Source organism: Carassius carassius, chromosome 23, assembly GCF_963082965.1.
Source record: "Carassius carassius chromosome 23, fCarCar2.1, whole genome shotgun sequence".
Lineage (NCBI taxonomy): Eukaryota > Metazoa > Chordata > Actinopteri > Cypriniformes > Cyprinidae > Carassius > Carassius carassius.
The window spans coordinates 17,938,595-17,952,310 of record NC_081777.1 but is presented as its reverse complement, the minus strand read 5'-3'; the positions used below and the strand labels follow the sequence as shown (position 1 = coordinate 17,952,310).

General features: G+C 36.8%; 1 protein-coding gene across 1 annotated transcript in view; it reads left to right on the top strand.

The window, feature by feature from the left end:
• Positions 1-13,716, top strand: part of LOC132101409 (tumor protein p53-inducible protein 11-like) — a 73,193-nt gene that overhangs the window by 43,983 nt on the left and 15,494 nt on the right. The window contains exons 2-3 of the mRNA XM_059506346.1: positions 9,021-9,213; positions 10,334-10,471. Coding sequence (XP_059362329.1) covers positions 10,343-10,471 — 129 coding nt within the window. The 5' untranslated portion in view covers positions 9,021-9,213; positions 10,334-10,342. The remainder of the gene's footprint in view (positions 1-9,020; positions 9,214-10,333; positions 10,472-13,716) is intronic.

Here is a 13,716-nt window from a genome sequence, read left to right as displayed (position 1 = left end):
TGCACCTGTATATAAATATTTAGTAAAGCTAACCACTTGAACATACAATGGATGGAGATGAGAGATTGAACAGGTGTGGAGTCTGGTTTAAGTAGGTCTCTTCTGCTGCTGCACTTGCAGTGAAAATTTATTCAGTCCAAGCGAGTGGCATGGCAAGCCGAGACTCCACAAAACGTTTGCAATGTAAATACAGAGTAAAATATGCTTTTGTGTGTCAAACTGATATATACATTGCATACCATTAGTTAATAAATGTCCGCGACTGTAACTTTCACACAGAACTGTAAACAGAGCACCTCTTTATTCCTCTCCTCTCCTCTCTGTGTGGTGTAAACAAAGTCCAAAATGTTATTACCTCGTGTTGGAAAGTTAATGTGTTGGGTTTTTGGAAACACACTCTTTAAGTCAGCATGGTTGAAATCCCCAGCTATGATGAGAAAAGCATCAGGGTGTGCTGTTTGATGCTCACTGATGTGCTGGTACAGTTAATTTAGTGCATTGTTCCTGTTGCTTTTTTATGTTTTTCGGGGGAATGTAAACCGAAATGAGCATATACACCATATATAAGCCTGTATATGTTCTGCATATACAGGGTTTCTGTTAGTTCTGTGGGGCCGTCCTTACAAAACATTAAGGCCTAATATGTTGTAAAGGGATAGTTCATCCAAAAATGAACATTTTATGTTTTTCTGCTTACCCCCAGGGCATCCAAGATGTTGGTGACTTTGTTTTTTCAGTAGAACACAAACCAAGATTTTTAACTCAAACCGTTGCAGTCTATCACTTTTATAATGTAAGTGGATGGTAATCACGGCTAAAACATACAATAATAATAATAAAAATACATAAACTAAACTAAACCAAATTAAACACTGCAGCTCGTGACGATACATTGATGTTTAAAGACAAAACGATCAGTCTGTGCAAGAAACTGAAATGTATTTATATTGCTTCATGGTGGATCGCTGACTTATGAGTGCATTACCTCCACCTATCTCTCAAATGGACCATTGACCCTTTATCTACAATCTCAATTAGGAGAGTCAATTGTCCATTTGAGAGATAGGTGGAGGTAATGCACGTATAAGTCTGCGATCCGCCATGAAGCAAGAAGAAGACGCCTCATGCGCCGGCTGCTGAAAACGTGCTCAGAGTTCGAACAGTTCGGACATTGCATGAATCAGAGGTAAAAAAACCTATATAAATACTATACGGTTTCTTGCAAAGACCGATTGTTTTTTTTTTTTTTTGTCTCTTTCTACTGAAGAAACAAAGTCGCCTACATCTTTGATGCCCTTGGGGTAAGCAGATAAACATCTAATTTTCATTTTTGGGTGAACGATCCCTTTAAATTGGAGCAGAAAGTCAAAAAGTTATGCAAAAAATGAATATCCCTTCATTTTGATACATTTTTCATAAAACAAAAGACTTCTTATTTTATCATTTTTTTGTCTCAAGTAAGTGTATCTTTATTTAAGAAATCTTTAGACATGCACTGGAAAACAAGGGGAAAAAAAGGAGTGCGATTATAAGGTACAGTACATTTATTTTCATGTTCTATGGGTTGGGATAGTAGAAGGAAGATGAGCCAAAAGTTTTTGCTGTCATTTTTGCTGTCCTGATTGCTAATGGTTGGAAATGTCCAGACCTCCACCATGGGCTTTAATCTTAACTAGAAATAATTTCAGCCGTAATGTTAATGGAGAACACAAGCTCACTGAGCAATGAGAGAGATGCATTTGCAACACTAAACAGCCACATCAGGGGCACAACTATGAAAGATGCTTTCAGGAAATAAAAGCACCATGTTTTGTCCCAGTGTTTAGGACTAATGGACCAGCAACAGTACATCAGGTTGTGGCTGTTTGTTCAAATGTGTGGATTTCAATTATATTGCTTATGAAATGCATTTAGGCTGCGCTTTGATAAAAGACTTTTTAATTACGAGGACCATTCAGCCTCTGCACAGTCTTTATTTGAGGTGTGTACTTAAGTCAGCCAAGTTCTGATAGTTTAATGACTTTTCTGAAGATGGATTATTATTGAATGCAAAGCCGATAAGCCACAGATCCCACAGGACAGTATGCGCTGAGATTGATGTAGTCACTTGGCTTCTTCAGAATGATAAATGTTTTTTTCTCACAAAGGTGGCCTTGCCACTCTTAGACATTATAAATTGATTAGCTATGCATTTATTTTTCAGCTGTTTGTCTCAGAAAATATTGTAGTCATAGGGCTGGGCGATAATTCGATAGCGATAATTATTCGCAATATAACTTTCCTCAATAAAATGATATGAAGAGTTTGATAAATGTTCGAAATAATGTCGATATAATGACATGACATGAAGATAATAAAAAAATATAACTGATAATAAAATAAAAATAAAAAATGATAATTACATTCATTTGTATGTTCATAGGTGTATACTTGTATGACTGTACCAGAAATGGCACCCAGTTTATTATATTAGACATATAAAATGCAAGGGCTGTGGAAGATTATTAGACTCAGACTTACACATGCAATAATATGCAACACCAGAAGGCTAATTAATGCTAATGATGATTGCTTACTTCTTTAATTCATTCAGCTTGACTGGCAGTTCTTCAAGTTTATTGATGAAATTGTCTATGGTGTAAGTACAGTTATACAGTTCTTAACATATTCAGGCTAGGGATTGTATACATGTTTAATATCCCTAAGACACAGATGCTAAGGAGAAATGTTGTTGTCCTGCAGCTGAATTTCTTTCATTCATTCACACAAGCGCACACTTGTCTGTTTTTCCCACAGTTGCAGTGTGTTGCTGTTTAAAACATTTATTAATATTTTATTACTCCTTATAAATTCACAACCTAAGGCTGAAGTCTTCTTGAAGTGCCTTTGTGGAAACATAGGCTTGGGATTTTTGTAATGAACAATGAAGCCTTTGCTTCTTTCCTCCATATGTCATTAGCTTCAGAATTCTATACACAGTAGCCACATTTAAAAATTTCATCACATGGAGCCTTCAAAGCCGACAAAACTCACACATGGCCGCGAGATCTTTAAATTGCGTCAAAGGCGTGATTTGACCGCCAGAAGGGTAACAATGGGGTGAGGCGTCAAGTTGAACAGAGCCTGATCACAGAATATATACTTTCAATAATGAGGGAGGGTGCCAAATGCGCAATCTGTGGGGTTGCTAGGCAACTGCATCAGCATCACTCCAGCAGCCTCGTGTCGAGAAACGCATTGAAACCACGCTTTTGAATGGCATCGTCTGGCTCGTGTATGTGATTTGCAGCACATTGATTGAAGCATGCCCTCTTATTGGCGATGCTAAAGTCACACACATGCTGAATCGCACAGTTAAGGAAGTAATGATTCACAGGCATCACCAGTTCAACACAGTTGGCAGCTTTAGTGTGACTGTTGTTGTGGATTTGAAGTCTTCAGTCACAATGTATCACCACAAGTTGACAGATGAGAATGTTTCACGATTCTTTTGCCCTTCGTCTGTAGTATGAAGCACTGTCAGTTATGAGCAGCCCAGCGTTTAGAAGGTCTTGGTAAATGGTAAATATGTGATCATTCGTTAGTTTTCAGAAGGACATGATTAATCTGTGAACAAATCTCTAGAGTCACTGCTGACGGCAGCAGAGCACACTTATAAGAGAGAATCTGTGCTCATTAATTCAGATTTACAGCCCTAGCAGATTATACATTTATGTGCTTATAAATAAGGCAACACAAAGCTTCCACTATTCCTACCAGGATTTAGCCCCAAATTTTTCATCATCTCTCGTTTGAAGTTTTTTCCTCCCTGTGTGTTATGATCATCTAATATGGGTTTTTTAAAGGCTCATATTTGGGGCCCTATGATATGAAAATGCAGACGAAATTGTGGAATACAGTTAGAAAAATCGTTTTTTAATGTGGAATGTCATGGAATTTGACAAATTTGGGGTGAATAAATCAGAAGTAGGTCAGTACACTTAAATCAAATCATGATATGGACTAGTGTCTGTGACTATTAAGTTGCAAAAAATACTTTTTAAAATGAAACCTGCATGTTCTGTGTCTCTGTGTGAATGAATGGTGCAGACACACGTTATCGTTTATTGCCTACAGTGCCCTCCATAAGTATTGGAACAGTAAAGACAAAATTGTTCTGTTTGCTATGGAGTCAAGAAATCTGTAAATATGATTAAAAGATGAATATGAGACAAAACTACAGAATGTCACATTTTATTATTGGGTGATTCAACACAAAGATGTTTAACCAGCTAAGAAGATCAGCACTTTTCAGATCAGCACTCATCTGATGTGAGCATAAGTATTGGAACAGTTGCTGCATTAATTCTTCAGATATTAAAAGTAGGGAATGTGTCTTATCAGTTATATCCATTGCTTCTGCATTCTAAGTCTTACATTTGACGATGACATACACAAACCAGGATGAAGATGAGGAAGCCGACTCTGAAAGAAAAGCAAGCAGTTTGGATGCTACAACCCGAATTCCGGAAAAGGAATTTTAATAAAATGAAAACTAAAAGACTTTCAAATCACATAAGCCAATATTTTATTCACAATAGAACATAGATAACATAGCAAATGTTTAAACTGGGAAAGTTTACAATTTTATGCACAAAATGAGCTCATTTCAATTTTGATTTCTGCTACAGGTCTCAAAATAGTTGGGACGGGGCATGTTTACCATGGTGTAGCATCTACTTTTCTTTTCAAAACAGTTTGAAGACGTCTGGGCATTGAGGCTATGAGTTGCTGGAGTTTTGCTGTTGGAATTTGGTCCCATTCTTGCCTTATATAGATTTCCAGCTGCTGAAGAGTTCATGGTCGTCTTTGACGTATTTTTCGTTTAATGATGCGCCAAATGTTCTCTATAGGTGAAAGATCTGGACTGCAGGCAGGACAGGTTAGCACCCGGACTCTTCTACGACGAAGCCATGCTGTTGTTATAGCTGCAGTATGTGGTTTTGCATTGTCCTGCTGAAATAAACAAGGCCTTCCCTAAAATAGACGTTGTTTGGAGGGAAGCATATGTTGCTCTAAAACCTTTATATACCTTTCAGCATTCACAGAGCCTTCCAAAACATGCAAGCTGCCCATACCGTATGCACTTATGCACCCCCATACCATCAGAGATGCTGGCTTTTGAACTGAACGCTGATAACATGCTGGAAGGTCTCCCTCCTCTTTAGCCCGGAGGACACGGCGTCTGTGATTTCCAACAAGAATGTCAAATTTGGACTCGTCTGACCATAAAACACTATTCCACTTTGAAATAGTCCATTTTAAATGAGCCTTGGCCCACAGGACACGACGGCGCTTCTGGACCATGTTCACATATGGCTTCCTTTTTGCATGATAGAGCTTTAGTTGGCATCTGCTGATGGCATGGCGGATTGTGTTTACCGACAGTGGTTTCTGAAAGTATTCCTGGGCCCATTTAGTAATGTCATTGACACAATCATGCCGATGAGTGATGCAGTGTCGTCTGAGAGCCCGAAGACCACGGGCTTCCAATAAAGGTCTCCGGCCTTGTCCCTTACGCACAGAGATTTCTCCAGTTTCTCTGAATCTTTTGATGATGTTATGCACTGTAGATGATGAGATTTGCAAAGCCTTTGCAATTTGACGTTGAGGAACATTGTTTTTAAAGTTTTCCACAATTTTTTTACGCAGTCTTTCACAGATTGGAGAGCCTCTGCCCATCTTTACTTCTGAGAGACTCTGCTTCTCTAAGACAAAGCTTTTATAGCTAATCATGTTACAGACCTGATATCAATTAACTTAATTAATCACTAGATGTTCTCCCAGCTGAATCTTTTCAAAACTTGCTTTTTTAGCCATTGGTTGCCCCCGTGCCAACTTTTTTGAGACCTGTAGCAGGCATTACATTTTAAATGAGCTAATTAAGTGGATAAAAGTGTAAAATTTCTCAGTTTAAACATTTGCTACGTTATCTATGTTCTATTGTGAATAAAATATTGGCTCATGTGATTTGAAATTCCTTTAGTTTTCATTTTATTAAAATTTAAAAAACGTCCCAACTTTTCCGGAATTCGGGTTGTAAAAGAAAAGAGGAAGTAAATTATGACTATAGGAAAAACAAAGGGCATGGAGAAATCAAGAGTTTGGAAACTACTGGCGACATCAGCAACCAGCAATGACCTGATCGGCTGAGAAAAACAACAGTAGTTGATGACAGACAAATCATAAAAACTGTTCAAATGAACCCTAAAATACATGTCTGTAAAATCACCAACAAGCTCCAGAAAGCTGGGGTGACCCTCTGTCAATCTACAGTAGACAGGAGAATTTGACACAGAAGCTACACAGCAAGATGCAAACCTCTGATCAGCACCAAAAATAGAAAGGCAAGATTCTTCACAAATGCGAGCCATAGAGTTTTGGCACTGAGTTGATGGACATATGAGACAAAGATTAACCTTTATCTAAGTGATTGGAAGCAAAAGTGTGGAGAAAAAATGAAACTGCAAATGACCCTAAGCATACAACCTCATCTGTAAAGCTTGGTGGAGCTGGTGTCATGGCATGGGCATGCATGGCTATCTCTAGAACATTACCTCTTGAGTTTAATGTTGACTTAATGTATGATGGCAGTAGCAAAATGAATTTGGAAGGGTACAAAATCATCTTGGCTACCAATATTCAAGAAAATGCCACCAAACTCATTAGAAAGCACTTCATGGTTGGATCAGGACAATGACCCAAAACACCCTGCCAGTTCAGTCAAGGACTTTATCAGGGCAAAAAAATTTAAAGTCTTAGATTGCCGAAATCAATCTCCAGATTAAAATCCGATTGAACATTAATTTCACCAGCTGAAGAAGAGACTAAAGACAGAAACTCCCCAAAACAAGCAACAGTTGGAACTGGCTGCATTAAAGGATGGCGAAAAACCATTTCAAAGCATAAGACCAAGAGTCTGGTGATGTATATGTGTTGCAGACTCACTGCTCTGATTGCATGCAAGGGGTCTGCAACTAAATATTAGCTTTTAATCTTTTACATCTGCCTTGAATTCAACTGTTCCAATACTTATGCTCACATCAAATAGTGAGATGAACTTTAAAAGTGCTGTCCTTTTTATTTGCTAAAACATGTATGTGTCAAAAGACCTAACAATAAAAAGTGACATTCTGTAGTTTTGTCGCATATTCATCTTATTGCAAATGTCTTGACTCCACAGTAGAGAGAGCTATTTTGTCTTTACTGTTCCAATACTTATGGAGGGCACTGTAAATACTGAAGTGCGCACATTTTCAGCCTCTGCTGCCTCAATATATGAGTACATGAACACATGAACATAATCTGTAGAACTGATCTGAAAGTCACTTCATGAGCATTTTACCATTTCTTTTGAGAAAATCTGTCGTCATAAAGGTCCACAGCAACCCGTCAAAATAAAAGTTTGGTTTAACTTGAAACTGTAAGAGAAATATCTTACTTCATGTAATGATACTACTGTACTAATAATACAATTATTCAAATAAGGAATATTTATCAGAGGAAATTATTTACTTATTCATTTTCATATTGATAAAAATAAAACTGAATTTGGGAGAAAAAAACATTTCATAGGATCTTAAAAATGTCAGTTTGTTAAACTCTTATTAAATTGCTGTTAAATTGTGTACATTCATGATTTTAATTAGACATGCTTCTTGATTAATATATATATTTTTATTTAATCATTAAAACGGAGTCTAGAAAAATTTTAATGGATTTCATAAGGCATTTGTTGCTTGATATGATAATAATACAAAAGTTGATGCTCTGACTCATTTGGGAACAATTTTTGTTGGCAAAGAAAAAAACTGCATGAAATATAAGCTCTCTCTCTATATATATTATATAGTATACTTATATAGTATACATATATATATATATATATATATATATATATATATATATTGTTATAATATATTATTTGTATTATATATAAACACAATGCTGCACATATTTGATCAAAATCTCAGTAAAATCTGCAATATTATGAAATATTATAAAAAAAAAAAAAAACGTTTCTATCCTAATAGGCTATATTTAAAAAATACATATACTCCTGTGATGGCAAAGCTAAATTTTCAGCAGTAATTACCCCAGTCTTCAGTGTCACACGATCCTGCAGAAATCATTGTAATGTGATGACTTGGTGCTCAAAAAAACATTTCACATTATTTGCTGAAATTGTTGAAAACAGTTGTGCAACTTACTATTTTTGTGGAAACCTTTATTTTTTTCTGGATTATTAATTCATAAGATCTTGTAATGGCGTGAACATCATGTATAAATATATATATATATATATATATATATATATATATATATATATAGATAGATAGATAGATAGATAGATAGATAGATAGATAGATAGATAGATAGATAGATAGATAGATAGATAGATAGATAGATAGATAGATAGATATAGATATAGATAGATAGATAGATAGATAGACAGATAGATCATTTCTTTTTTTGTAAGAAATGTAACTTTTGATCAAATTAATGCATCCTTTCTAAATAAAAAATATGAATTTATTAAAAAAAATCTTCTAACCCCAAAACTTTTAAACAGCAGTGTATAGATTTATAGTATATGTATACTCTGTTCTGTGTGTATACATTAGACAGCAGACCACTTAAAACATTATTCCTGATTCATGGATTTATTATACACTGTATTTAAATTATATTTTATACTTTTAAATTAGTAGCCTGTTTATCCATGATCTGTTGATTTCAGTAGGTTCGCTTCGTCAGTCTTGGACAGAGTGGCCAAAAATGATTAAAAATGTATTGTGGCGCTTGATTCGTTAATTTATGCATCATCTATAATTTAGAATTCTATGTTTTAAATATCTGGTGGTCTAATTACATCTTTTACCACATCTTCACTTTTTTTGTAGACTACTACATTCTGCCATTTGAAGAGCTCATTGAAGATGCTGTCCTTTTAAAGTCTGCCCTTCTTTTTGCTCTTGCAGCTTCCTGACCTTCTCCAGGCTCAGTAGTGCTGGAGCCTCCGGCGTATTTCATCCTCTTCCTCATCGATTGTGACTCCACTCTCCTCTCTCCCTCTGCTGAGGGAGCACCTGCCATCTGTACTTCTGCTGTCCAGTACACCAAAGCTGGTGACTTCAGCACACACACTGCAAGACAGTCCATTTACACTTACAGGTAACATGGTTCGGTGTATACCTAGGTTTTGAAACTATCCAAAATTCATATATCTATTATAATTCATTATTATTCATATCATGAGATTTTGGCCAACAACTGGAAAACTAAGTGCCATATAGCAACAATAAACGTTATAACCTGTAAAAGTTGATGAAGGCGTATAATGCGAGGTACTTGCCTCAGATGCGGCCGTTCTGTTGAGACAAAACACAGATCTCCTCATTCACTGGCAAAAAACTTAACTCAATTTGAGCTTGTTTTCCAAATAGCCTAATGTTAAGTGCAAGTGTCTAATACAACAACAACAGTTTAATTATTAGCCGGTTTTCCACTGTCAGACCAGTGCGAGCCAGGGCTTAAAACGGGCCGAGCGGGGCTAATAGCCTTGGGCCAGTAGCACAGAGGCCAAAGTAGCGCTGCGTTTCCAAAAAAAAACCATTTTGCTTTTGTAAAATAAAGAAAACAAATAGGATGTAGCTTTCTGCCATTTGACACATTTCTGCCATATGACAATTCATTCCTTGTATGCAGTGCTTAATTTGTAAATTGCGAGGTCCCAGAACAAAACGGGGTAACGGATCCGGCATGTAATTAAAGGAGAATTGCCTACATTCGTTGTAAGGCCACATCCATGACAGTTCGGTACGAATGTACCGTTCCACCCCTAGTGTCTGAGCAACCAGCCTATCTGAAGGCCTCGCGTGTCACAATTCTGAGAAATAATGTCCAAATAACAGGAAATTACAGGCCATAGTTTCTAGATATAAAATCACAGTGGCTTGTGTCCACAAGTTCTCTCATAGAAGCTTGTCCTAATTTGAATAGAACGGTGCAACTTGTCAAGACAGATTTTGTGTTATGTAATGTCTTTTTGAGATCAAAATATAATTGGTTCCCTTTAGTAATCTGCTGCCTCATTGGGGGTTCACTGGTATGTCAGGACAGCCTGGTGCCCCTGAGAATTGTGCATAGTAAAGATCTTATCTCATAAATAGAAGAATGAGAACTCCATTCCCAGTGCACAGGAGTGTGTGTGGCCACACAAACAGTACATGTGTGAACATGTAGTGACAAATCAGATCTGATCTTGCTCTCACACTCCTCTTCTCTTCTGTAGACTGTTGGAATGGCCACTAAACCTCATCCACCTCTGATGAAGAAACACAGTCAGACCGATCTGGTGAGCCGACTCAAAACACGCAAGATCCTGGGTGTCGGTGGAGAGGATGATGATGGAGAAGTGCATAGGTCAAAGGTTAGTCTTCGTACAGTATCTTGCATTATTGCGTCCTTATTAATTTCTTCTCCCAAGCTCCATGTGACTTGCATAACAACTTACACACGCTGACACATATGTTAATGTTTTGCATTCATAATCATTTGTCAGTGTGTGTGATAAAAGCTGTAGGAAAACACGATGCAATATTTTGTTAATCTCGGTTGTACTTTTATGAAGGTTCATTTAGATGTTTAGCCTTTTTAAAATTGTTCTTTTTTTAGTGTAGCCTGATTGTATTTTGGGTTCATTTTACCGATTACTTCTTGAGCAGTACAGTATGTTCCCTGGGTTTTACAAAATTCCTGTCCAAAAATCCCAAATTATGTAAAAATTGTCCTGGTTAAATAAATAAAATGTTACTTGCCAGTAGATAATCAATGTCAGATTGTAAGAACCACCTGACTGATGCTGATGTAACTGACATGCAACATTTTTAGCAGACGGATACAAACTGTCTGCTAAAGAAAACATCTGTCATGACTTGTCTGTCTCAGTGCATCTGTGGATCCGTTTCAGAATGCATTTTTTTCCTTCGAGAACTCATGATACATTAAATATTCTTTGAATTACAGCAACAAAACACAATTATAAGGACTTTTTTTTGTGAACAAAAGATTTTATGTCCTGCAATTTTTGAAAGCATATCAGCTTAAATAATACATTTGCCATAAGAGAAAAATATTTACTGATCACCAGGGAAGTTTATTTGCAATTGTCAAAATAATGTTTTTAATCTTATTTTACAGGCACGCACGCACGCACACACACACACACACACACATATATATATATATATATATATATATATATATATATATGGGCTCTCTGAACATGTAAGCAATTCATGTGAACGGGCCTTTATAAAGAGTTATGAGTTATGTAATAAAAAATAAATAAGCTCTAAGGTCCATTCCACAAACAGAGTAAACATCTTTCAAAAACATCTACATGTCTTTTTCTTTTGAAGTTTATACTGTATATATTGAATTATAGGTGTTATTATAACACAGTTCTGAACATCCCCAGACCTTACTAATTGTCAAATCCTGGTTATAGTCCATTTGTATGCGTGTTAGTTCTAATAAGTAATCTGTAACCTGCAGTATTATTATAATTTTTTTTACAGTCAGACATTCTTGTTGCAAAATCTTTAATTGAAATGACCTGTTATTTAAATTCTGATCAAATTATATAAATAATAATAATAATAATTCATTACATTTATATAGCGCTTTTCTAGGCACTCAAAGCGCTTTACATAGTCTGGGGGTATCTCCTCATCCACCACCAGTGTGCAGCATCCACCTGGATGATGCGACGGCAGCCATAGTGCGCCAGAACACCCACCACACACCAGCTTACTGGTGGAGAGGAGACAGAGTGATGAAGCCGATCAGTAGACATGGGGATTGTTAGGAGGCCTTGATGGTCAGAGGCCAATGGGCGAATTTAGCCAGGATGCCGAGGTCACACCTCTACTCTTTTCGAAAGACATCCTGGGATTTTTAATGAACACAGAGAGTCAGGACCTCGGTTTAACGTCTCATCCGAAGGACGGTGCTTGTTGACAGTATAGTGTCCCCATCACTACACTGGGGCGCTAGGACCCACACAGACCACAGGGTAAGCACCCCCTGCTGGCCTCACTAGCACCTCTTCCAGCAGCAACCTAGTTTTCTCAGGAGGTCTCCCATCCGGGTACTGACCAGGCTCAGCCCTGCTTAGCTTCAGTGGGAAACCGGTCTTGGGCTCCAGGGTGATATGGCTGCCGGCCAAGAAAGTGATTAAATAACATTCCTTTTTTAATCACTGGAGCTGTCAGTCAGTTCTAGTTCAGTGTGAACGACTTGAATTCTGCACACCAAAACCCCTGTTTTGATAAATGATGCTGTCTACTCTGCTCAATGAGATACATTGTATCTGCAATGTGTTTGTTATGATGAAATCATTTGTGTTGCAATAGGTTGATAATTGCAACACAAATGATACTGTGATCGGCTACAATACTCAGAGCTGGAAACTTTTATGCAATGAGAGTAAATGAGAGTATGATGTTTTTATCAAAGATTTTCCATGATTAGTTAATCTTGGCAGCTATAATTGGTCTACATACTTATTTCATATGCAAAAATGATACACAATCAATGCTGAAAACATTGAAGTCTTAAAAATGAATATAAATTTAAACAGAGTGTTCCTAAAGTCATATTTTATTTCTAAATTATGGCATTTTTTGATGAAAACAAAAACAAAACAACTACTAAAATTGCATGTGCACCTCAAGAATCATTTCATTATAAAACGGCAGCTCTTGAAAACAATGTTCTTGTCACAAAAATGTCATATGTATTGTTATCTGATTACTGCTATTGCTATAAAGCAGGTAAAACCTGTTCTGATTTCATTTGTTCTTGTTTTGCTTGTACTTGGATAGCTTTATCCAGAGATCATTTAGTGCCCAAAGTAATCCAGCATCTCTAGTCGATAGGAAAATCATCTATACTGTATAAAAGTCATGTTCAGAATGCGCTCTCTGATGCTTGTACCCTTATCTGAGGTTGCTTGTCCTCGCCGCTGAGCTAGAAAATTGTTGATCTGTTTCGTGAGAGAGAACGATGAACCCATTTGCAACTAAAAATAAAAGAAGGAAGCACTCCATTTTACTTTTCAGTCATCCTCAAGCTGCACACCCACAGGAAAGCGAGCGTGACATGGTGAAACGGCTGTTGTTTTCTCCATGGGTTGAGTTTCCTGTATACAGTATAGAGTGAAGTGTCTTAGTTTGTTTGGAGACGTTAGGGTTACTTTTTTACATTAAGGGAGCTGTGGTAAGGACCCCGTCCTGTGCTTCCCCTTTCAACACGTCTGATTCAACTCTGTGGTTATTTTACTGATGTAAGAACTTTGCAGGATATAACAAGGCCATTTAGAAGTATTTCTGGTAAACACACTGTGGCTATTCAGTATAATTTGAAAAGGAATTGTATGATTTAGGCATCTTTCATTTGCAGAGATTGGAATTAAAGATTTGCACAGCTGTAGATCCATCAAGTGTTTGCTAGGCTACAAGCTACTTATGGTTTAAATGAACCTCTAGTCAAGCTAACCTTAATCAAAATATCTTTTGTGTTTTTAACGGAGGAAGAAGGTCATACAGGTCTGGAACATCAATTTTTATTTTTATTTTTTGCGTTAACTGTTCTTTTAATAAAGAGCATTTT